Genomic DNA, 25,227 nt, shown 5'->3' with positions numbered 1-25,227 from the left:
TCTAAGACAATTTCAAAGAACTCATGGTACCCCAGAGAGAGAGCGTAGTGCAAATTGAAGTCTCTCTCTCTCTCTCTTTCCCTGGCTTTCTCCTTCCTTTCCTCGAACTCCTTTCTCTCTTTCCTCCCTCCTCTCCCTCTCATATATAGTAACATCACATCGATTTTTCTTCTAAATGAATAGGAGAGGGATTGGAGGGCTTCCTAAATAAATATTTACTTAAGATTTTAAAAGTAGTATAAAAAAATCAAACCAAAGAAATGGCATTCTCTGAAGGCTTCTCACTATCTAGAGTAGGAGGACCTGGGTTCGAGATCCAGGTTGCACAAACTTCACTCCCCGTGTGACCTTTAGCTGGTCACAACCTCTCTGAACCTCATCCGTAATATAAAGGTACTGGACCCCTGAGGTCCCTTTTAGTGCTAATGGTCTGGATTGTTGCATTGGTCCTGTTCCTTGGTGGAGAGGTATGGCAGGGGGTTGCGAGGCTGGTGAGAGGATGGCCTTCGGGAGATGACCAGAGACTGTCTCTTTAAGAGAAAATTCAACGCGTCCCGCCTCAGACTGCTTCCATTGGTTACTTCTGCTATTTACTTTCTCTTTTAAGCCGAGATCTCAGAGTGCTTCAGTCCCATTGGCTACTCCGTGATGGAGAGGCGGGGATGGACGTTACACCCAGGGATGACAGATAAATTTTTAGTCCCTGCTGGTTGGCGAGTTTGGGTATTTTTCCACCTCCACAATCCCCTCCCCCTTGCTCCCAGCCTTCACGGACTGCCTTTCGGCTGGTCCCGGAGCCAGATGAGGGAGTCCAGGAGGGGCCGAGCTTCCCCAGACGCGACCGCGACTTCCGCGTTTCGGTGTCCGCCAGGTGAGGCTCTTGGGCGACGGTCCTTGCCCTGCCGGTCAGGCTGTTCGTTTTCCCCTGCCCCTCCTCCTCCTCCTCTCCTCCGCGTCCTCTGGGTCGGAAGCGGCGGAGGAGCCGGAGGAGCCCGAGGCTGCTGGGCCTTTGAGGGCCGGGGAGGGGGCGGCTGATGGGCCGCCCGGGAGTCGGGCGCTGAGCGGCTGCAGATTCGAGGTGTTCAGGTAAGGAGGCCCCCGAGGGCCGGCGCCTCTCTCTCCATCCTGTCCCTTCCCCAGTAGCCTTGGTCACAGCTGGGGCCGCAGCCTCCCAGTTGGGGGCACAGGTGGAGTGGGAACCCGTGACCCGCTCCTGGTCACAGCTGGTCACGGGGCGTCTGTCTCCTCTCTGTCACAGCTGGAGAGCGAGACACCCCCGCCACATCTGGAAAGAGATTTCCCCCTCCTTACCACATCCGGAGACAGACCCACAATCCCCCCTTGTTAACATCTGGAGGGAGCCACCCCCATATCTGGATAGACAGTCACCTTCTTGTGCGACTGGAGAGAGCCACTCCTGGAACACCACCTGGAGATGGACAGGCGGACATCCCCCTTCTCACATCTGGAGACAGAGCCATCCCCTCTTAAACTCCTGGCACAGCTGGAACAGAGAAGCAAGGAGGGTTCCGAAGGACCTCGGTTCGAATCCCGCTTCTCCCTGCCTGTACCCCTTGCTTAACTACCCAAGGGTAAAGTGAGGGAGTTGGACTAGATGTCCGCCAAAATCCTTTTCAGTTTCAGTGTAGTCTGTGTGATCTTTGATCTTCCACTTCCTCTCCTTGGGTCACAGCTGCTGCAGAGTCAGAACCTATTGTAGCTGAATAGACAACAGTTCTCTTATTTCTCAATTTACTGAGCAGGAAACTGTCCCCTTCCCACCCACTTCCCATAGGGAAGGGAATCCGGGCAGCCCTGGCCCCATCTCTAAATTCCGCATATCCATGAGCAACCCTAGGCCTCCTGTGTTGGAGAACAAACCTGTAAAAACCATCTGCTTTTCTGTATATGGCAGACAAAACTCAAGAGCAAGAGTTAGAAAAATTCCATCCTACCTGCTTAAGACACCTGCCAGTTAATTTCCTGAGACACACTTAACGTTTTTATAAATGTCTAACATGCATTCTTTACAGAAATCAGGGAAGAGTTATGGAATTGAAAAGCAATTCATTGCTCATGGGTAGGCCATGTCGATATCATTAAAAATGAATGTACCATCTAAATTTAAAAATGGATTCCTATACCAACTAACTAGTAGCCCAAAAGGACTATTTTGTAGGACTAGATGAAATAATTAATTTGGTTAAACAAAAGCCCAAGAACCTCAAGGAAGATCACAAAAAAGATGCAATTGTGCAGGTGACCTAGCATTTTTACTGCATCTGAAGTTGTACTATTAAACCATAGTCATTAAAACAGTTTGGTCCTGGTTTTTAAAAAAAATGGAAAAGTACATACGTGGAACAAGAAGTACCCAAAAGTAATTGAGCAAAGTAGCCTAGTGTTTTTTGTTTTTAAATAAATACTTGCTCCAAGCTGCTAGAGAAAGATCTGTACTTTACAAGAGCTGCTAGTAAATGTGGAGAGCAGCCTGCCAGGAGAGGATTAGATCTTATATTGCACGTGATTTAAACATGATATGTGTGTATATACTCACAGACATATCAATATATAATCAAATATTTGTATGTATGTATGTACACATATGTATTCACTGTATATATACACATATTTGCCATAATCTCCAAATGACTCTATGACCTAAATAGAAAAGGTCCCATTATAAAAAAATTAGAGGACAACAGAAGAAACTTTACAAAGCTATGACAAGGAATATAATTCTTAAACAAATGAAGCATAAAAGAAAGAATAAAATAGTCAAATAATATTTAAACTTTAAAAAATGATTTTTTTTCATGAATGAAGTAGAATCAGAAGTTTTTTTTAAACTATTTTATAGAAATCTGATATTCAAATAAGGAGAATTAACTCTAATATATGATTACCATGTGACTCTAATAAGTGGATAAAGGATATAAAAAGTATTGAAAAGGAGGGATGTAACCTATTAATAACCACATGGAAAATTGCTCAGAATCACTGGTAGAATAAATTAAAACAATTCTGAGACTTCACCTAATTCCTGTCGCATTAGAAAGATGATAATCCACGTTGGAGAACCAGAAGACTGGAATCTCAATATCCCATTAATGGAGCTGTGGATTGATCCAATCTTTCTGTAAAAGTAAATTTGGAATTACATGAAAAAGTTATTAAACTGTTCATCCCCTTTGACCCAACAATTGCTCCACTGGGCAGTCCCCTGAGGAAGTCAAAGACAAAAGGTCTTATGTTTGCCAAAAATATTCCAAGTGGCTTTTTTGTGGCTACAAAAGCTGGAGACAAAAGTGACTGCCCATTGATTAGGGAATGCTTTTTACAAATTGTGGCAGATGAAGGTAATGAAAGTCTGAGATTTTCCCATTCCTTTTCCTCCTTAAATACTATTTATTTTGATCCCTCAGAGTCCTCTCTGGCCACTTCATCCAATTTGGCTGCCTTTCCTAGCTCTTTGGATTTTTTAAGTGCTGTTGCTGACTTTGGCAAGCAGTGTTTAGCCAGGGACCACATCTTGATTATGTCACAGTTAATTAAAAGATGGACAGAATTTAAGATCCCACAAGATGCATTGGCTTATTATTTATCAATTATGAAAGACATTTAATTTGGTAGAACAAAACAGATTCTTACATTACAATGTGTCTGTTTCCTCACCATGTCAGCATCCAAAGATTCCTAGGAAAACACCACAGCAGAAATAACTCTGTTTGAGACAACCAGGTGGTACAATGGCTAATGTGGTTTCAGGTACTTAATAGCTTTGTGATCCTAGACAAGTCACTTAATCTCTGCCTCAGTTTCATCTGTAGAAGTGGAGATAATAATAACGTTTAACCTTCCAGGGTTGTTGTGAGAATCTAATAAAATAATATTCTTAAAATGCTTAACATAGTGCTTGGCTTTTTTCGTCCTTTCTTTCCTTTCTGGTCAATGATTCTCTGCTCACAAACATTAGGTGAAACATAAAATAGGAAGCTGTATGCTTACCAAAGGCATATGCTGGAGAGAAAGACACAGGTCAAAGAGGAAATTCAGAGGAAGGTGAATCCTCTGGATCCTTCTGTTTGCTGATGATATTTTGCTTATTGCATCAAGCCCTAGAACATCGCAGAGACTGCAAGAGATCTGCAATGAAAAGATTTTAATCCTAATCATCCACATAGGAAAGATATGTGGATGAAGAATTTTTATTTTGCCCAGATTTCAGTACGTCCAAATGGAGAGCTTGTCTATCACTATGAATGCTTAGGACAAAAATACCAAAGACACTGAGTTGGGCTCAAAACTTAGCTGAAAGCAGAAGAGATTGGGCTGGATTGCTCTCAGAAAATTGCAAAGCTCTTTTTTTCTGACCCCATGCCTCATGAAAGTGAAGACATGGAGATGTTTAGAGAATGAAAATTGAATCTGTCCCAGAGGATGGAAAGGCTTATGATGGGCCTGAGCAGAATGGGATGTGGAACTGTCAGAATCCTGAAGAACTAGAGCAAAAGCTGTCTTTGGGTCATCAATCAGCAAGAAGGAGGAATGAGAGGGGGATAACCAGAGCACTCTACCAGAGACCCTGAAAAACCAGGAGAAGTCCAGGAAGATCACAAGCACATGAGATGCCTCTTCCCTGTCCATCCCCAACCCAGAGTGAGCTTCAGAATGTCTGTGGGCATGAAGGTCTGGGGGACTGTGAATTGTGGCATGGGAAGAGCTCCTGAACTGGTGAGACCCCAGAGTATTACTGTTTCTAGCACCCTTTGTTGCTTTTTTCCAACAAAGTATTCATGATATTCAGGCATGAGTCTGGCTGCTCTCCTTCCTTTTCTAATGTGTTTTTCACTGTTCCCGGGTTCTTTTCTTCTGTGTATTTAAGTCACAGAGTATCCAAGATGATGGTTTAATTTGTAGGATTTCTGTGCTTCTCCACCCCTTAGAAATGGTGGTCTAAATGCTGCTGCTATTCTTAGTTCCTAGTTACCTTTTTGCAGATACTAAACATGTGAGCAATACGAGATGTCTGGAGGTTGTGTGACATGACAGTTTCCTGATGCTTTTGAAATGAATCCTGACAACTTGGCCTTTCTAAGGAGATCTTGGGAGTCATCCCGCCCTCAGCTGCAGCTCCCTTCTGTTCTCTGCTCCTGTAGTTTTTCTTTATTACAAATTTAATAATCTTCCACAAAAGAGATGATTGATTGTGTGTGAATCTACAAGCTTATGTATGATTTTCTTCAAGCATATATTACATCTGACAAGGTAGTCACAAAATAGTTCTGTATCCCCTTCTGACTCATTCTCCTTCCCCCTTCCAAATCAACACATATTGGCCAGTCTTGCTTTTCTCCACTGGTTTCATTTATGATGAGAATGTCAGTGGTGAAGATGCTTTTCCTCTAATAGTGTGTCCCCTCCTTGGCTAGGTACCTCCTGTGTTAAGGTGGTCTTTGTGGATGGCTGCACGATTAGGGAACTCTTAGCACCCTCGGACCCCATCTCCATCACTGTCACGGTCTTGCCGGGGAGGGCAGGTCTCCAACAGCACTAAGTTGCTGGGTGGTGATATCTTGAGTTGTGGTTGCCATGGCCAAGGGGTTGCCTCCTGGGGCCTGATGAGCCTTCTTTCCCTTGGCTGTCACTGGGTCCAAGGCCTTTTCCAGAGACAGGTAGCTTGCCCTTGGGTGCCTTGGAGGAGCCAGGGTTACTCACTTCTGTGATGATTTAGAGTAGAATTTGGTGAAGGGCAAAAACCTAAAGATGCTCATTTTCACAATGTGGCCTGCGATCTCCTTGGTATGGAGAGGATGCCTCCTGCCCTTCTGACCCTCAACTTAGAGTTGAAGTTTACTAGTGTAAAAAAGAGATGTCAGCCGAGGCAAAACAGAGGGGTTTCTGGGGTGCTGAGCCAGAGGAGGCCTTGGTTTGGTTTGGTTTGTTGTTTTGGGAAAAGTAGATGGTCTGTTCATTTGTCCTTTAGGAAGCAAACCTGGAACCAACTGGTTTCATTCAGGAATCACAGGAGGTTCGGGGTTGGAGCCAGCGGCCCATCTCCAGCTGGGGCAGCAGCTTGGAAGGGCATCGAGGCACACAGAAGGGCCCAGTCAGAAGAGTCACATTTGAGGCTGCCCTTCTGGGATATTTCCCTCCTTTGGGTCTTTGATTCCTCATCCCTAAAGTCAGGGTTTTGGCCTGGAGCAGGTGTTCCTAATCTTTCTCTGTTACTCACCCCTTGGTCAGCAGTCCGATGAAATCTCTGGATCTCTTCTTAAAATCAGTCTTTGAAATAAAATACAGTGGACTAACCACAAAGAAACCTTTTATGTTGAAATGCTATTTGTTATCTAGGTGTTTTAAAAAAGACAGAAACAAGGTCACAAACCCCAGGGGGAGAACTCCTGGCTTGTACATGTTCTCTTTGGGGCACCTGAGATTGCTGGATGTCTCTAAGGATAACAAAAGGTCCTATAGGCTGGGTCCGGGCCAAGATGGCCGCACAGTGCATGTGCCTCAGGACTCTCCGGGCACAGCGCCTCTGTTCCCTTAGCTGTGAGGAGCTGCTGGAGACTCATGCTGCCCACTGGGTGGTGTGGAGGTCGGCTAAGGGGCAGGCTGACCTTGAGAAGCAGGTGGGTTGCTTTTTGTCAACCTGGCTTTGTAGCTGCCAGCAAGTGATGGGAGACTGTCTGTCCTTAACGCTGCTCTGGGAGCCTGGGCCATCTGATGGGCTCAGAGAGCCAGGCTTTGTAGGGTGAGATGGCTGTTGCAGTGGGGAGGAGGATCCTGTCTGTGGCAGCTGCAGGGGGTGGGGGGGGAGGCACCCTTCACTTCTGGCTCAGGTGACTGAGAGGGCCTAACTGCCCTAGTTGGCCAGTCCCAAGGCTAGCCTTCCACCTGCCGCCTCTAAAGGCCTTGGCAATGAGAACACCGTCCACCCCCTTGCTTGTGTTCCCCAGCCCTCGCCCGGGAAGTATCCAATTCACAGGTTTGTTTCACACAGAAGTGCAGTAAATAGGTCACATTTCTGTCCCTCTCCTGAACATCAGACTGCCACATTGTTTTCTCTCTCCTTTCCAGAGATTGATCTTTAGTGTTTAGGGGAGGTGGGTTTCAGAGGAAGACCCAGGAGGTGACATCCCATTATACCCAAGGAGCCTGTCATTGCAGGTGCCGAGGAGCAGGGATGAGGGACGTGAGCGCCAGCCGGGATCCTTGGTGTCAGCCTCCATGATGCCCTGCCGGCTTGGTGCCTTGGAGCCCGAAGGGATGTCTTGAGTGTGCCCCTGGAAGTCACCAGGCCGGTAGAGCAAGTAACAAGCCTTAGTCACTTAAGACTTATTTGTTCTTAGATTCCTGGGCCACTTCCTGCTCCTCTAGTCCAGGTGGGACTTCTGTGTTAGGATCCCTGCCAGGAGGCTGAGAACAGGCTCTCCAGCAGTGGATTTTTTCCTCTTCCCAAGGTTTGAGGGGAGACTGAGCAATGGAAGGTCAGAGGGCCGGCCAGGGGTTAGCTCCCTTCATGCCCCTTTGCTCCTTTCCCCCCCTGGTTGGAAGGCTTCCTACTTCTTGTTATTTTCCCTTGGAGACCCGAGGCAGGGAGGCTATAATAAAGAAGAACCATCACTAGGTGAGTTGGGAGTCCCCAGACCCTGAGGAGGAAACTGAGGCAGAGAGAGAGCTCATGGTCCCCGCCACTCCTCTCCCACTGCAGTCATCATTGTGGCCAGCATTTCTGTAGTACATGAAATCCTGCCAAGGGCTTAACCACACATATTCTCTCCTTGTGCCCTCCAAGGTGGGTGGTCACTGCCCTCCATTATAGGAAGCCGAGTAGTGAACCTGGCTAATGAGTATCTGAGGTTGCTCTGGAAGGCTGATCTCCCTGACTCCGGAGTTTGTCCCTGCCACGGGCATCCTGTGGGCTGGGCTGATGGAGATGGAAAAGGGAGTCTGGGGGGAGGGGCTGAGGAAAGATGGCACTGGAGGCCCTAATTAGGTGGGCGTGGTGACTCTGAGGTACACCCTGAGCCAGTTCGTTTCTGAGCTTTTATGGGCTTGGTTGTGAATACCTGGGTAGCTGCTCACCATGGTATTTCCCTGCCAAACTGGAGAGAGGAAACTGAGGCCGGGGAAGCCACTCAGCAGGCCAGTGGGAAGCCAGGGCAAGAGTTGTCACTTTGTTCTTGTCCATAAGTGATCTCCCTCTGACTTCTGGACAGGATGGAACTTCCTCCTTCCCTGAAATGGGTTCTGGTTCTGTTCAAGCGTCCCCTCCCCATCCCTCCATTGCTTCATATTTGCCATGTAGAAATTTTGTGTTTGCTCCCCCAAGTACCTAGCATCTCCCCTCCCCTTGGGATGTAAACTCATTGAGGTCTGGGCTTGTTTGGTTTTTGTGTAGGTGCTTAACAATTGCTTGTTGAACAGATCCTGCCCTGCTGGGCACTGTCAATGTGAGCCAGGCAAGTCACAACTTTCTCAACCTCAGCTGGTCATCTGCAGAGTGAGGGCCTGAACCAGGGAGAAGAAGGGTATCCAAGGTCCCTTCTTCCTCCGAAAGCACAATTAGAGCACATTGGCCCCTGGCGCTCAGCAGGGGAAGACTAAAGAAGTTTCTTCTGACTTTCTGGGCCTCCGTCCCAGGGTGGAAGTGGGATTTCCAGTCATCAGCCTTTTTCCAAGGGTGCCAAAGATGGAACCTGGCACCTGGAGCTTGGGGCCAGGGATGAGAACCTTTCCCTGCTCCTTGCTGCTTCTTCTGGTTTCTGCTGTGCTTCCACTCACAGTCAGGACTCTTAAACAGGCCCACAGGTATTAGGCGCTTGGCCAAGGTCACTCAAGTAGTAGAGAATCACGCAAAAAGTCTCAGGACTCCTCCTTAGATCAATGTTTTCTCCCTTGAGAATGATTCTTAAATACTGGAGCATCTGCCAATATTCCATTTACTGATGTCAGTTGCAACACCTCTGTATTTCAGCAGGCAGTGCTTACCTGTGGGGATGGCCGGAAAATTAATTAGCTGGTCCTTCCCCCTGTCGTTTAGCTATTCTAATTATAATAGCAATCATTTATAGAGCGCTTTGCATAGCACATTACAAATAGATCACTTGATTCTAGCAATGACCCTGGGAGGGGGAAATTGAGACAAGTAGCTGTAGTGACTTGTTTAGGGCCACACAGCTACTAAGTGTCTGAGATTGGATTGGAATTCAGGCTTTCCTGATTGCAGGTCATTCCCCCTGGATACCTCATGATCCAAAGACAAAACACACTATCTCTGTCCTGGGGCCATACTTTCTAGCTTGTCCTCCATTGGCATCCAGAGCCCAGTGCTGCTTCCATGTGGTGATGAAAGATATAAAGGTGGGCTTTAGTGAGAAGAGCTCCCCTTTCCATGGAGCTTAAAAGTTTACCAAACCCTGATGCAAAGATTCCTGTCCCTATTTCACAGATGACACCGAAGGGACACGGGAGGGAAAGCGATCTGGCCAAGACGCAGTAGCTGCCGGTCAGGATCCCAGCGCTGTTCACCCAGCTCACTCCAGTGCACGTTTCCTTGTGCCAATGGGGAGAAACACCAGCCAGCTCACTGGCTTTTAAAATTAAGGCCCAGAATCTCAGTCTTTATTAAGTACACAAGACTCTGGCACAGTTCCCTTTTTAATAAGAGACCCAAGAGAGAAGTCTTACCTATGGACAGGGGTCTAGGAATAGCACAAACCTGCTCACTATTTTACTCGCAGTGTAAGGTGAAATACAGACTCATCCCCTGGGCCTTTGTAGGCCTCCGCTCTGACTTCAACTTCCTCCACTTACATTACTTCCCTTCACAGACTTTGTCCTTGTTCCTCTGAGCTCCATCTCCCACCTGCCTATCCTGGATGCGCTCCTTCCCTCCAAACAGTCTTTAACTTCCTTCTAGTAGAGTTTCCTTTCCTTCCTTCCTTTCCTAGTAGAGTTGAAGCCTTTAGGATTAGAGTCTCACCTTTAATTGGTATCAGTTTCTCTGTTTGCCAGTTGGATTTCCTTCCCCACCTCCCCTCCCCAAACCTTATAAATTAAGTTTCTGAAGGGCAAGAACTGTTTTCCATTTTGTCTTTTATTCTTTGCATCTTATATCTAATTGGTTCTTAATGAGTGCATTAGGTGGGAGTTGGGGTTATAAAAAGGAGGATGCTAGCAGAGAGTTCAGAAATCATTCTAGTCTTTTTTTGTCCATTTTCCTGATGAGACACTGAGGCCCAGGGGTTAAAGGGCTTGTTCCAGATTGACGCCCATCTGACTTGTGCTGGTTCTCAGACTAAATTTTATGTTTGGTTTCCTGGCTCACATAGCACTTCCTAGGAAAGTGTGTATCTGAAGGTGCTCCATTCTTACAGATGTTAGAATTCATGTAAGGAACTTTTTCAATTCCCTCTGAGTGATGGAAGGGGATTCTTGGAATGTCCTGGTAGCCTGCCCAGGGCTTCAGGAGATCTGCATTCTAGTCCTGACTGGTACAATTTTGTTATTTGGCCTTAGGCCAGTTGTGTTATTTCTGTGGGTCTCGGTTTCTCCATCTGTAAAATAAAGGGTTTGGACAAGATCAGAGGTACTGAAACTGTTAGATACTTAGAAAGCCACAAATTCACATTATCTGAGTTGTTTATATTTTTATTTAATAATGAAACATTCCCCAGTTGCATTTTAATCTGATTGGGTCAAGAGTTTCGCAGTCTGCAAGTTTGGAATAGATGATTCCTCTTGGGGCCATGGTTTTCTGTGGCTCCACAAGGCCTCATTTCCCCCCCACTGATTGCATTCTGACCTTTCTTTCTCTTGTCTCAGCTCTCTCTCCTTTTAGAGAATGTTTTCCCTATAAAATGCTTTGATTTTAATTGGAGGGCTTTTTCTGTCCTTACTTCATCCTAACTTGAGTTCTCAGTACACATTGCCCTCGGAGCCAGTGGGCTGGTTTTCAGTCATGCATCTGCCAGTGAGTAATAATGACTTTAAACATTTGGCTTGTCCATTTTTTTCCTCCTGAACATTTAGATTAGGCCATATCCTTGTTCCTTGAAAGGTATAATTCTGTGATGAATTTATTTGGTTTCCCTTGCTAACCTGAGGAGCTGAAAACCAGGTCTTCTCAGGCCACACAGATGACAACTGGTGTGGCTGCATTTCTCCATCTCTGGGCAGGAAAGGGGCACCCAGTAGATGTTTAATTTGAGAAACCTTGGGATGGGCAGTGAATATAGGCCCAGATTGGGGGCAGGCCACAGCCTTCCTTGCACCTCTACACACTAGGACAAGTTAAGTTACCGGGGTTTCTGCCGGGATACAGGACAGCCTGGCTCTCCCACTGGCCTGCCCACCATGGCCCTGCTTCTGGTCTTCTGTCCTCCTTCCTGGGCCGCTCCGTCAAAGCCATTCTCCAGAAGATGAGTGGCCATTGCTATCCTAGACCTTGCCAGGCTTGTGGTCCACTGGCAGGTAGGGCCTCCTTCTCTGGCCTCCAGCCCATTTTACTGCCTTGTTTGACATTATCTTATACCATTAAGTTCTCATCCTTCCTCTCTGACTCTCTGCCTCCTCTTGATAGTAGTAGTAGTGTTAACTAGCAGTGATAGAGCGCATTAAGTTTTGCAAAGCACTTCACAAACATCTCATTTTATCCTCACAACAAAGTGAGAGGTGGGTGTTCTTATTATACCTGTTTGACAAGGGAAGAAACTGAAAAGAATGAAGTGACTTGCTCAGGGTCACACAGCTAGCAAATGCCTGTGGCCGGATTTGTGCTCAGGTTTCCCGACTGGCCCGGTGCTATAGCCATTGAGATACCTGGCTGCCTCTTCTCCTCAGCTCCCCATCTGGGTGCTTTGTCTCTTGCTTTCTCTCTGCCTCCTCTCCTGGTGATTTCCATCCCCTCTGTACAGATGGATGCCGGATGTCCAGTTCCAGTCTGACCTTTCTCCCAGCTCCCCGGCCTATTAGATTGCCTAAGGGAGCACTCTCGTGGGAGATGGCACCCAGAGGGAGTTTGTTGTCCTTAGTCCCAACAAATACTTTCTTTGATTGCCTCATTGGTAACAGATTTTGGAGGATTACAGGGAGAGTGTGGTCCCTCCTCAGCAATCCTCATCACTCGCCGCAGTGTCAACCTCATTTTACAGAGCTAGACTTCACTGTCAGGAGATCAGAATTTGGGATCTAGAGCCAAGACTCTGCCACTTACTTGCTGTGTGACTTTGGGGGAGACTTTACCTTTTCTGGACTTCAGTTTCCCTCATCTATAAAATTAAAATATCAGATTTGCTCTTTCTTTTGAAGTGAGGGAATAAAAACAATAGACCAAGGATCCAGAAGCTCTTTCACACATCAAAATTTGGCCTTAAATTTTGGGTGGTTTTTTCCCCCCGTTTAAAATTTTGGTACAGTTGTACAAATAATTGACAGAATACACAAATTAGACACGACTTTTCACCAAGCTTCAGTTTCTATTTAAATTGTTAAAATGTTGAAATTTACAAGCAGAATAATCAGTAATTATGTAAATTTTTAAAATTGCTTCCCAGTAGAAAACAATCTCACGTGGGCAGTAACATTTCTAGTTTTGGGCAAACCCATCTGCTCACAGTCTCCCTCCAAAACAAAACATTTCCCATCACCAGGCCTTTGCACCAATAGCTTGCCGAGTCCATCTGGTAGAATCCCAAATTTTTGTCCAAGAACAGCTCAGGTGCTACTTCCTACAAAGAGGCCTTTTCCTGAGCTCCCCATTGTTATCATTTCCTTGAAATAATTTTGTATTTGCATTCGTGCATTATCTGTTTTATTCCCTTCCTTCCTCATTGTAGAATGTCAGCTCCCTGAGAACAGGAATGACTCCTTCCTGTCTCTTTACCTTTGTTCTTTCCTTTCAGGTCTCTTCATAATGGCATAGCATCCTTCTCAGACTCTTGCAGCCCTGCTCCACATTTCCCCTCTCTCCAATTAGGAGCCTGTAATTTAGGAGTGTAAGGGACTTTTGAGGCTAGTCCAACAACTTCATTTTACAAAGAAGGAAATTAGGAGTCCCCCAGGAAAACTGACTGCCAAAGCCTCCTAGGTGGCAGAGTTGGTTTGGATTTGAACCCAGGCCTTGTGCCCTCAAATCCAGGGCTCTTTCTGCCATCCTGTGCTGTCTCCTCAGTATCCTGACTTCTCCACCTCAGTGATTGGCATTTTCCAAGACCCATCTCCTCCCTGAGGTGAAAAGTGCTAACTGTTCCCTCTGGGGGTCCTACAGAAAGAGCTGCCTTTGAGGATACCTGCATCAGTTGAAGCTCGTATCTCCTGTTTCTGCTGTTAATCTCTTCTCCTCTTGATCTATCCTCAGGGTTACCGCAAAGGCAAGATGGCGGACGGGGACACTAGCAACACCACGCTAGCCCCCTCCCCTCTGCCCAACATCACCAGCCCGCACCGGTGTTTGCTTCTGCTCTATGAGGATATCGGCACCTCCCGGTGAGTGGGGGGAGAGGAGGCACAGCTGGGGGGTCTGTGCCTCTGTAGGGCCAGGGACATCCCAAGTAGCACCTCCCTGGGTCGTGTGGGGCCACAAGGTCCAGGGTGTCATGGGGATGGGAGGAAGGGGGTGGGCTGGGCTGGGCTGGACCTCCCTAACCCAGTCTTGGCCTGTGGCTCAGGGTGCGGTACTGGGACCTCGTGCTGCTAATCCCCAATGTGCTGTTCTTCACTTTCCTGCTCTGGAAGCTGCCATCGGCTCGTGCCAAGATACGTATCACCTCCAGTCCCATCTTTACCACTTTCTATATCCTGGTGAGTCCTGGGTTGTTCCTCCCCCCTCCTCCCCCCCCCACTTCCAACACTGCCGGCGGCGCCTCATTTTATAGTTGAGGAAATTGAGAACCAGAGAGGTCCAATTTTACTCGCCAGTCCCAGGGAATTTCCTTTGTTCAGATCCCTCTCTGAGAACAAAGGAGATAAGGTTTGTATAAACAGTGCTTGATACTTAGTAGGCACTTAATAAATGCTTATTCCCTTCCCAAGGTCCCTCTACTGCTGCTTGTTTGTTTTGTCTGGGCGGTTTCATAACTGTGGGCTTCTGGAGACTGGCAGAGCAGGTAGTCCTTAGGGACCCCACTAAACCTGGGAAGTGAGAGGCTCCAAACTTGGGATCTCTTCCTCTGGGACCCCGCCTCCTTATCCACCCAGGCCTGCAGGTTGCTCCCACCAAACACTGGTTTGGACAGCCCTAATTCTTTATCCTTTCTCGTCCTGCCATTGTATTTTAAAAGCAAGTTTGGCTTTTGGTTGGGGCCAAGGCTGTATAGTCTGAGACTTAACTGCTGTAATGGCGTTCTTTTGGGGGAATCAGTGCCAAGAGGAGCTGAAGGGGACTGAAGGCCTGGTTTTATTCAGGTCTCTTGGTGGCAGCTAGGTGGCCTAGGGGATAGAATACTGGACTGGAGTCAGGAAGCCCTGAGTTCAAATCCAGCCTCAGATATTAACTCTGTGATCCTGGGCAAGTTATTTAAATTTCTGCCTGCCTCAGTTTCCTCAACTGTAAAACGGGCATCATAATAGTACCAGAGTTGTTGTGAGGATCAAGTGAGATCATATTTGTCAAGCTGCACAGCACAGTGTCTGGCACATAGTAAGTGCTTAAGAAATGGTTGTTTCCTGTACAGTCTGAGGCTGGGAGCAAGGATTGGAGGCACCTGCTCAGCTGGCTTTCACATCCACCTCCAGACCCCAGAGAAGATACTGAATTTGGTGTCAGAAGTGCTGAGTGTGAGTTCTGTCCTCATCCCTTCCTCACTATAGGGCCTTGTTGGATGGATTTCAACTGAAGAAACATTAAATATGTACTATGTGCCAGGCACTGTGCTGAGTGTTGGCCCTAAATTTTATTCTCAGTAAGCTCAGGTTGTGATAATACTTGCACTGCCTACATCCTTGGGTGAGAGTTTTATGAACTGTGACATTAAATCACAAGTCCTGTTAAAATAATTATTTAAAACTTTTTTTTAACATCTTTTATTTTTACATTTACTTTCACTTTCTATTATAGTCTTCTTTATTCCTCTACCTAGAGAGCTATTCCTTATAACAAAGCATAAAAAAGAAGGAAGGGGGAAAAGACAATTAAGCAAAACTAGCCAAGTTCTCAACTGAACCACAAAGCACATCCAATGTTTCACATTCATGGGTCCCCAACTCAGCAAACAAGGGAAGAAGGTGCATTTTCTCATCCCTTTTTTGGATCCATGCTTGGTATTTATAATTACACTCAGCTTTAATTGGGGAGGGAGCAGTATTTTACTTTGCCATGTATATTCTGGTTCTGCTTACTTTACTCTGGATCAATTAATATGTTTCCTTTTGCTTTTCCTATTATTTTCAGATCCATCTTTTCTTAGGATTGCAGGCACTTGACAAATTCTCTATATGTTTCTACCTATCTATCTGTCTTTCTCTTTCTTTTGGTGCAGTATCTTTCATTGCATTCTTATACCACCATTTTATAGAATCATTATTATGTGAGACAGTGAGGAAATATGGCTAAGCATTTGCAAATTAGCTCTTGAAGCAATTTCTAGTCTGTCCCTTCTTGATCCTTGGCACCCATCACTCCTCCTTCTAGAACCTTTTTATCTCAGACATCCTCTTCCCTGAGGATTTCCACTTTCTAATTCAATTGGACAGGAATTGGATTATCCTGAGATTAGTCCACTCTCACTAAACTACTGGAGCATGTGGGTAAGCCTACTTAGAATAAGATCATAGGTTATGTACAGATAGATTCATAGAGTTGTTACAGATGAAGAAACTGAGGTTCAGAGAAATTAAATGATTCCCAGATTTACATATAGTCAGTAAGTGTTTGATGAATGATTTGAATACAATTCTTCCGGATTCTGTTCATTACATTAGACTGGCCTCACTGGGTCCAACATGGCTTTGCTGGGTCCGGAGAGCTTTGTGAATGTTTAAAAGTCAGTCTGACCAGCCTCGTGGACAAATCCCAATTGTTTGCAGCCCTTGCTTGGTGCAAGGAGCACAGGTTTTGCAGCACGTACTTTCTCTTGTAGTAATTCCTGTTTCTCCAGTACATTATGGCTTCCAAAGCTCCTTCCTCACAAGAACCTGAAGAGGATGAGACAAGGAAGAGTAGTATTCCCATTTTCCAACTAAGAAAACTCAGGTTCAGAGAGCTAACACAACTTTCTCCTTGTAGTCATAAGGAATGTCGTGCTTCCCCATAAGCTTCTTCAGGATCAGGACTGTGTGCTTTATCTTCCTGTCTCCAGTGTAGTACATTGTACACTTCCTTGAGTTATCTTGAATTTCACAACAAATTCAATGAGGTAAAAAAGGACAGATGAGACAGATCTGGAGAGAGAGTCATGTTGTAAGGGAGTAGCACAGATGGACATAGGACATAGGAGATAGACAGGACTAGGTGGACTAGAAGCCCATTTTCCCTGGTGTCTGGGCTAGTGCTCTTTCCATTTCACTGCACTGTCCTACAACATGGGTGTTTGTATGTGTGGGATGTGTGTGTGCAGCCCTGTTGGAGGGCAGAGAGAAAATCTGCTTTGTGTTCACCCTCCCTTTCACTCCCCCTAGCACTCAGCAAGACGGAGGTTAGTTTCCTGCAGCTCTAAACCCTGGATCTCCATAGGATTCCAGCCCAGCTCATTTTTTGCTACATCCTTTCCCTGGCTTGACTTGTGTCAGATGATTGCATGGGAAAGCACTTTCCATAGACGCCTGCATTGGTAAATGTAAATTGTTAGTGGCTGTGCTTCCTGGGTTCTCTTCTGGGCCCTTCCATCTTGGTTCCAGAGAATCATGAATTGAGACCTGGAAGAGGCCATCTAGTTTAACTCTCTTATTTTATATGTGGGGAAACTGAGGCCCAGAAAGGCTTTCCACGAGTTACACAGGTGGCAGAGTGAGGAACGAATTTAGGCCCTCATATTCATTCCATTGTTCCACGTCACCTGCCATTTCTTTTCTTGTGACCTATTTGGTGGAACTTTGCTCCCTGGACTGTGCTTGTGTCTTTGTTAGGGCTTTTCTCTCTACCAAATCACCAAATCATGACCTACTTTAATAGCTCTTTAGAAATCACCCCACTGTGATGCCTTTCTGGATTTGCCCCCACAGTTCCATTCAGCCAGTAGTTTTCAGACAGCCGTCCTCTTGATGTACCTGTTTGTCTGGAATGGTTTGAGTGTTTCCCGTGTCCCTGTCTCTTTCAACTTTGTGGGACGGGGCTGGTTCTGTCTCAGTTCCTAGACTGAGCAGTAGCAGGGGATGGGATGGGATGGGCAGGGGAAGGAGAGAGAAAGTCTGGGGCAGTTCTGGACTGCTGCCCTTGCCGGGCCATCTAAGTCTGGTGGCTCCGGCTGGCTGGCTTCTGAGTCTGGGATGAGGGGCGTCCTAAGCCTTACTCGTCATGGCCTTCCCAACAGGTGTTTGTGGTGGCTCTGGTGGGCATAGCCAGGGCCGTGGTCTCTATGACAGTCAGTACTTCCGATGCAGCAACAGTGGCTGATAAGGTAAGTGTGGGCATGGGAGGAGAAGCTGCTTATCTGGGTCTTGTCACTGCTCTGCAGGAGTGAACTGTTAGACTACAGAGGGGGTGAGTGTGTGAGTGTGACTGTAAGTGTGCGCGTGCACATGCATGTATGAGTGAGTGTGTAAGTGTGCTCGCGCACGTGTGTACATGCGTGTATGAGTATGTGTGAACATGTATACATATGGATGGGAGGTAAGTGAAGAGGATTTGGGGCTGGTAGGTGAGGGAAAAGGAGGCCGGCTGGGTGAGGGAAGAGAAATTAGGGTGTGTTTGGCACAGGGGCAAGAGGGCAAAGAGTGGTGGAGATTTAATACCCTGGGGTCTGTTTATTTCCTCTTTCACCTTTCCCTTAACTTTCTATATTTTTCAGATTTTATGGGAAATCACTCGCTTCTTCCTTCTGGCCATTGAACTGAGTGTGATCATTCTGGGCCTCGCCTTTGGTATGGATTGAGCTGAGGACATTGGTCTCTAAGGGCAGAGGGAGGGCAGTTTTCTGGGGAAACAGACTAGGGGCCTCATGTGGGCTCAGCTTCCTAGAGGTGACCCTCACTGGCCACTTGGGTCATCTTCTAGGTCACCTGGAGAGTAAATCCAGCATCAAACGAGTCTTGGCCATCACCACGGTTCTGTCCCTGGCCTACTCGGCCACTCAGGTAAAAGGGAGGGTGGGTTTGTGGGGGCGGCGGGGAGGGAAGGTCAGAAGAGTGATAGTGCTCCATGCAATAAGCATTTATTAAACACAAGGCAGTGGGGGTACAAGGACCAAAATGAGATAGGTCCTGCCTTCCAGGAGGTTACTTTCTATTGGGTTTCAAGGGAAATACAAGTAGACACAGAGCAAATGCAAGAAGTAAAGAGAGTGCACACAAGGTAATCTCAAGGGAGAAAATGCTATAGAGGGATATCAGGAATCGCATCCTATAGGAAGGAGCACCTGCACCAGGCTTTGAAGAAAGCTAAGGAAGCTCTTATGTAGCAGTGAGGAAGGGACTGTTTGGACAAAGTGTCATATACATGCATGCGTACATCTACCACACACACACATAAATAAAAATATATAAAGTGTGCATATATGATACATATGTCTATGTCTATAGACATAGGTCTATATGCATATAAATATGTATTTGTATATGTGTAATATGTGCATGTATTTGTATGTATATGTATATTATGTATGCAGCAAGTAGCAAGGTAGAAATATTTACTGCCTCTATGGCAGGGCTGTTCGCTGGGCTGCTGTTTTTATTAATTCCTATGTTAGAGACGTGAAATTTTGCAGTTTAAGTGGAAATCCAAATCTGTTGTGAAAGGTATGTGTTCTTTCACTTCTTTGTACAGTTGAATTTCTTTTAGATGTCTAAAACAAAAAACACCTCAGATTTTTCATGCTGTTTGTAGCCACAAAGAATAAAAATATTTGTTTAGGCTTTTGGACAGATTTTGGTGTCTGACAGACACCTGTGTTACCCCTTCTATTCCCTTATTTTGAAAAGAAAGGGCAGAGCCAAGAGAACCTCCCACAACCATGATATGAGACCTCAGCAGTCCATTAGTCCAGCACCTCATTTTACAGAAGGAGAAACCAAGTTCCAGAGGAAGGGAAGGATTTATTGGAGTCCGGTGGAATAAATCAGTGCCAGAGACCCAGACCCAGGGCTCCTATGTCCAGCATGATGGAGTATCTCTGATGGGGAGAGGGAGAGAAGAGCACCCCCAAGAAATCTGTGACCAATTATTCCAATCAAGGAAAGGGTATTGGCAGGCAATGAAGCCTTTGTAAAATCCAGAGGTTCTGGTGTGGGCGTCTGTCCCCCAAACTTTGCTTTGGGCCATCACAGGCTGCCCTGGAACTCCAAAGAAGGCTCGGAGGGGAGACCGCTCACTTTAGTAGGGGCAAGGCCTGTGTGCCTGGCGTGGCTGAGTGCCCTGTGGCGAGAAAAGAAAGTGCCAGGGAAGCAGAGAGCGCTGGCTCTGGTTGGGCAGCCCAGGCCCCCATGCGTGTGCCCGTATACACATACATGCCTACACACACTCACACACATACACACACACTCACACACATACACACACACACTCGTACAACATACCCCCTGAAATAGGGTCTCCTTGGCCGAACCCCCCAGTGCCTCCTGTCGGATGTGGCAGCAAGGGCTTCGCCTGCCTCCCGGCGCCGTAGACAGGGGGTGATGGGGGCCTTCTCCCCGGGGCAGCCTGCAGGGCCGTGGCCGGGCTCAGAGCGTCTGTGGCCTGATCGCTGCGGGGCTCCGGCTCATGGGCCTGGCAGGGTGTGCCAGAGAGCCCAGAGGGCTGGAGGCCTTTGCACAGGGAGGAACAAGCGGGAGATGAGCTCCCTCTGCTCTGGCCTCCCAGGGGACCTTGGAGATCCTGTACCCGGATTCCCACCTCTCCGCCGATGACTTCAATATCTATGGGCACGGTGGCCGCCACTTCTGGCTCGCCAGCTCCTGCTTCTTCTTCCTGGTGAGTCTGGCCGAGGTGAGGGTGGGCACCCTGGAGGGCCTGAGGGGGACCCCTCTCCCATCTACCACTCGCTCTTTCCCTTTGCTCACAGACATCCTGAGGGTGAGCTCAGGCAAACATCATTGTCCCTATTTTCTAGGGGAGGGAAACTGAGGCCCACAGAAATCAAGTAGCTTAGCGCGTGTCCCAAGGCTAGTTGGTGTTGGGGCTGGCTCTTTCTGCTTCAGGATGACGAAGTTCTTCCCTGCTCTGATTCCCCGCTGTGCTTGTGTCCTTAGGTTTACTCTCTGGTGGTCATTCTCCCCAGGACGCCTCTGAAGGATCGGATCTCGCTGCCATGTGAGCAGGCAGGAGTGTGTTAGAGAAGGGGAAGGGGGGGCACCTTGGGGAGGTGGGGCACGGCGGTGCAGAGGCGGCATTGGCTCACCTCCCTAGGGGCAGGGGGAGGGTCACACCTGAGTGGGACTCTGAGGGATGGAGAAGCCGCTGCCCAGGAGCTCCCTTCACTTTCCTGGGACCACTCTAGGAATTCAGTGGACAGCAGCCAGTCCTGCTGTGATGGCCTCAGCTCCACTTTACTCTTATAAAGCAGGACTCCTGGAGGGGGTTAAGGCTTTCCCCCTCAGCCTTCCGTGGATGGTGGGTAGTGGGTGGTGGGCAGGGCAGACTTTTACTGTCTCCATGCTCCCTCTCTGCAGCCCGGAGGAGCTTCTATATTTATGCTGGGATCTTGGCCCTGCTGAACCTGGTCCAAGGCCTGGGCAGTGCCCTGCTCTGTGTGGACATCATCGAGGGCCTCTGGTAGGAGGCAGGGTGGGGGGTGATGGAGGATGGGGGAGAGTGCAATGGGAACAGCCATTAGGAGAGTCCAAGGGGGGATGGGGGACAGCTGAGGTCCTGAGCCTCACTCCTGATCTCCCCCCCAATTTCTCCCCTTCCAGCTGTGTGGACGTGACCACCTTCCTCTACTTCAGCTTCTTTGCCCCCCTCATCTATGTGGCCTTCCTCAAGGGCTTCTTTGGGTGAGTGATCCTGCCCCCCAAGACTCCTGGAGAGAGGGTGAGGGTCCTAACCCAGAAGCTCCCCCAGCCCCAAAGCACAGCGGGAGGGTCTTTATCCAGGGGATGTGGCTGCCACCCTGTGGTCACATGTAGGAAAGCAGCGTCTTCATCTTGAAAGACAAGAGTGTGTGTGTGTTCTGTGTCTGCCTCTGTGTGTGTGTGTGTCTGTGTGTATTGGGGAGGGTGTGCAGGTGTGTGTGCAGGTGTGTGTGCAGGTGTGTGCCTCCTGTGTGCGTGCCTCTGGGCATGTGTACGTCTCTGTGGTACAGCTCTGTGTGTGTTGGGTGTGTGTGTGGGGGGTGTGATGTATATCTCTGTATTTGGGTATATCTGTGTATTGGGGGGTTTGTGTGTCATGGGCATGCCTCGGAATGTGTGTATCTGTCTGTCTGTTGTATATCTGTGTGTGTTTGGGGGAGGGGGAGGCGGGGGGGTCTCATTCCCCTCCCACCCATTCTGAGCACTGTCTCTGGGGCAGCTTTGGCGGATTGAGGGGCTGGGAGGATGCCTGCCCCCAACCTCTGTGTTATGTCTTCCCGCTTTCAGGGCCGAGCCCAAGATCCTGTTCTCATACAAATGCCAAGTGGATGAGGCAGAGGAGCCCGACGTGCACCTGCCCCACCCGTACGCCGTGGCCCGCCGGGAGGGCCTTGATGTGCCCGTGGGCTCCTACTCCAACACGCAGATCGACACGGCCGCCTACCTGGACGACGTGGCCTCCATGCCCTGCCACGTGGGCAGCATCAACAGCACCGACAGCGAGCGCTGGAAGGCCATCAACGCCTGAGCCCTCTTGGGCTTCTGTCCCCTCTCCTCCAGAAAGGGTGGGGTCCAGCAGAGGGTGGGCTTTACCTCTGGACTCCCCAGCTCCTTCCTCACTGAGACCAGCCTAACCCCAGTTGCAGGCATCAAGCCCCAGAGCTGATCACCCACTCCCTGTCTTGGCCAAAGCAGCTAGGGAGGTGCCCGGGAGAGGAGGGAGGCCAGGCCGAAGGATGCCCAAAGGCAGGGGCAGGGCCGGGTGGCACAGGACCCTAAGTGTAATGTCTCCGTGCCAGCCCGAAGGAGCCGGGGTGTTTGGGAAGCCTTGCTTGGGTGACGGATGGGGGGCAGGAGATTGGGAGAGGGCAGACTCAGGCACAGCGCAGGGGCCCCGAAGTAGAGGGCAGAGGCCCGGAGGAAGGCTAGGACAGAGCTGGCCAGATGAAGAGGAGAAAGAAGGCAGCTGGAAGTGGGGGCCATCTGGGAGAGAAGCCCGCGCCATGGGAGCTCGAGCCTTCTGGGAATGGGCCGAGGCGGCGGCCGCTTGTGTGTCAGAGTCTAAGCTGGCTCCCTCTTTGGGGCAAGTCTCCCCATGCTGCTAATCCCGGGGCCGCTGGGCGGTGAGCCTCCCAGAGCCAGACAGAGCGGGCCCGGGGCAGGGAGGGGGGCTGTGTTGTGAGGAGCTTCTTGGTCTCTTTTCCTCCTGCCTTTGAGAGAAGCATCTACCCAACCCTTGACCCAGAGGCGCTCGTGGGAGCGTGTGTGTGAGTGTGCGTGTGAGTGTGCGTGTGTGTGTGCGTGTGTGTGTGTGTGTATGTGTGTGGTAGTGGGGCTGGGGTCCTGGCCTTCAGGCCCTGCATGGGCCTCCCCTCTCCCCTGCTCTGCCCTTTGCACGGTGCTGAGGGGACACCTGGGGCCTGGGTGAGAGAAGAGGCGCTTGGGAGAGCCTTGCTTGGGCCTGAGAGTTGAGCCTGACTTGGGAAACGCGGGCCCTCTCCTGGCCGGGCCTTGTGCTGAGGTCAGGTGGGGAGGGCGCCAGGCTGGCTCTGCCCTCTGAAGGGCAGCTTTCCCACCTCCCTTTGCCCTCCCCACCAGCCCTGGTTAAGAGCCCTGAGGCCCACAGACCCAGCTCTGTCTCTTCTCCCCAGGCATGGAGGTGGCAGCTCAGCCTCAGCCCCGGGGGACCATCTTCCCAAGGAAGCTCCCCCCCCCCCCGCCCCCCGCCTCCCGTGAGCCTCTTCCCCAAGTCTTCTTCCCTTACTGTCTGCCCCATCATTTGGGCAGAAGGATCTCTAAGTTGTGCACATTTTGCTGTTCTCCCTTTGTTTTTAAAAGAAGAATTAAGAATAAGGGGGAAAAAGTCTTTGAATGATGTGGTATTTTGTCAGAAACAACTTGCTTGTTTCTGCCAGGAGCTTACCTCATGTGCGAAATGAGGCAAGGTTATTAACTTTGAGGGGGGAAAAAGGGGGAGCCGCGGAGGCACGAGGAGGAAGAAAAGGTTTGTAAGAGCCACTGGGGGAGCGAGGTCAGAAACAGCAGGGGCTTGGGGCTGGGAGGGCCCTAATGGGAAAGTCCCGCTCTGGGGTCTCTTCGGGAAGAAGGGCTAGTCTTCCCAGAGAGCCTCAGGAGGCAAGTGCTGTCCTTGTCCCCGTTTTACAGAAGAAACCGAAGCACCAAGCATTGGGGACTTATCAGCTACGAGTACCTGGGGCGGGATTCTGGCCTGAGGCTCTCTCACTCCATTGCCCACGCTCCGTCCTCCTGCTGCCTCAGAGCAGGAAGAACCCGAGATTGGTCTGGCTGTCGGTCACTGCTGGTGCTGGTGAAGAGACCCTTCCGGGGCTCAGAACCTGCCCTTCCTGGTTTGGTTCCTGGATGCAGCTGGGGGCTTAGCAGTGACTCAGGGAGACCATTGGCTCCCCTAGACCTTAAACTGAAGGAGCTGGACTCCCCTCTACCACTCACTTTACTCCCACTGTAGCTACATGAAGGTGAGCGCATACCTCTAAAACACGTGGCCCATGGATGCCAGGGTCCTAATGGGCCACCCTCTCCAGGGGCAAAGGCAGGGATGGAGAAAAGATTGCCCCTAAAGGAAGACCCTCTCTCAACAGCCAGCAGGCCTTTCTGACCTTGTTAAAAGTGAGAGCCACAGGGGTGGGGGGGACCAGAAGGGAGAGCAGAGAGACCCGAGTCTGATCTTGGACTGTCCAGGCTGGAAGAGACCAATGCAGAAATGGGCCAAAGGGAAGTGGGGGCAGGCCCAGGACTGGAATCTTCAGTCTCTGCAGACCCTGGCGCTGACCTTGGTGTCTGGGCACACAACGGGGCCTTGTCAGGAGTCCTCGCCCAGGCACTTTGGCTGTGCACCCCGCCGGGCTCTGTGGAGGACGCCCGGTACAGTCAGAAGAGCATGGGAGGGGAGGTGGCAGGGTTGGCCCCTGACGATGGTGGGCCAGGCCGTCCACATCTCCAGGGAGCTGAGGAGTTCATGGACAAGCAAAGGAAGCTTCCAGGTGTGAGTCTGAGGCCTGGAAGGTGCTAGGAGGGTGCATCGGTGCCCAGAGGAGGGTTTCTCTGAAGCTTGGAGAGGGGGGTCTCTGATAGACCTCATGCTTATCCTGCAGCAGTCTGCTGGGGAGCCGGAAGTGCAACGGCGTGGTCTGGCCAGGGGCACCCCTCCTCCAGATCCATTCCCAAAGCGGGTAGCTGGCTGGAGGGCGGCGGGTCTGGTCTGCAGGCCCCAAGAGGCAGCGGGCTCTATTTGGAATTGGCGTCCTTGGATTTGGCTCCTAACTCCAAAACCACTTAGGGTACTCACTGTGACCTCGAGGAAAGCACTTGCCCTCTCTGGGCCTGGGTTCCTTTACCTGGAAAACTGTCCTGGGTTGAAGTGATTTCTTCCGGCCCACAATTGCAGGTTTTGTTTTTATTTTTCCCTAAGGTGGAATAATAACCAGTTACTTAGGCTTTTAAATGCCTACTTTGTACCAGGTGCTGGGCTAAGCACTGGGTAAAGCTCAACACACAGCCACACACACATTCCTGCTGGGGGGAGACACATCGTGCAAACATCCACATAGAAATGGGCTACATGTAGGATAAATATCTAATGAGAGGAATTATATATAAAGGTGGGATGGCAGCTGAGGCTTGGAAGTCAGAGGCAGAGGGGAGAGAGGGCATCCCAGGCATGAGCCCCGCCCAGTGAGACACTGGAAAAAGAGAATTTTGTCTGAGAACCAGCAAGGAGGCCGGTGTCATAGGGAGAAGGCGATAAAGGGAAAGAACCTTGGAAAAGGAGCTGGGTCATGAAGGGCTTGGTGTGTGTGT

General features: G+C 49.2%; 1 protein-coding gene across 3 annotated transcripts; it reads left to right on the top strand.

The window, feature by feature from the left end:
* Window positions 1-458: 458 nt before the first annotated feature.
* On the top strand, window positions 459-23,254 carry TPRA1 (transmembrane protein adipocyte associated 1). 3 transcript variants are annotated; one of them, XM_012543697.3, is made up of 11 exons: window positions 459-871; window positions 13,367-13,494; window positions 13,677-13,809; window positions 17,475-17,561; window positions 17,952-18,024; window positions 18,158-18,237; window positions 19,958-20,068; window positions 20,347-20,407; window positions 20,767-20,869; window positions 21,010-21,090; window positions 21,676-23,254. In XM_012543697.3, exons 2-11 carry the CDS (start codon window positions 13,385-13,387, stop codon window positions 21,914-21,916), a joined length of 1,080 nt encoding a protein of 359 aa, XP_012399151.1. In that variant the 5' UTR covers window positions 459-871; window positions 13,367-13,384; the 3' UTR covers window positions 21,917-23,254. The 3 variants fall into 3 exon arrangements, with proteins under 3 accessions (XP_012399151.1, XP_031812065.1, XP_031812069.1); XM_031956205.1 differs by lacking the exon at window positions 459-871 and adding an exon at window positions 880-1,086; XM_031956209.1 differs by lacking the exon at window positions 459-871 and adding an exon at window positions 14,682-14,784 and having other exon boundaries at window positions 13,402-13,494.
* The last annotated feature ends 1,973 nt before the right edge of the window (window positions 23,255-25,227 follow it).

This window comes from Sarcophilus harrisii, chromosome 1, assembly GCF_902635505.1.
Source record: "Sarcophilus harrisii chromosome 1, mSarHar1.11, whole genome shotgun sequence".
Lineage (NCBI taxonomy): Eukaryota > Metazoa > Chordata > Mammalia > Dasyuromorphia > Dasyuridae > Sarcophilus > Sarcophilus harrisii.
Note: the sequence above shows the minus strand (reverse complement) of the source record. Positions and strands in the feature narration are given on the sequence as shown.

Bases quoted from the DNA above. Each gene is read 5' to 3' on its own strand.
- TPRA1 (XM_012543697.3), top strand. From the start codon at position 13,385: ATGGCGGACGGGGACACTAGCAACACCACGCTAGCCCCCTCCCCTCTG. The intron at 17,562-17,951 runs GTAAGTGTGGGC...TATATTTTTCAG, and splicing joins CAGCAACAGTGGCTGATAAG to ATTTTATGGGAAATCACTCG. The intron at 20,870-21,009 runs GTAGGAGGCAGG...CTCCCCTTCCAG, and splicing joins GACATCATCGAGGGCCTCTG to CTGTGTGGACGTGACCACCT.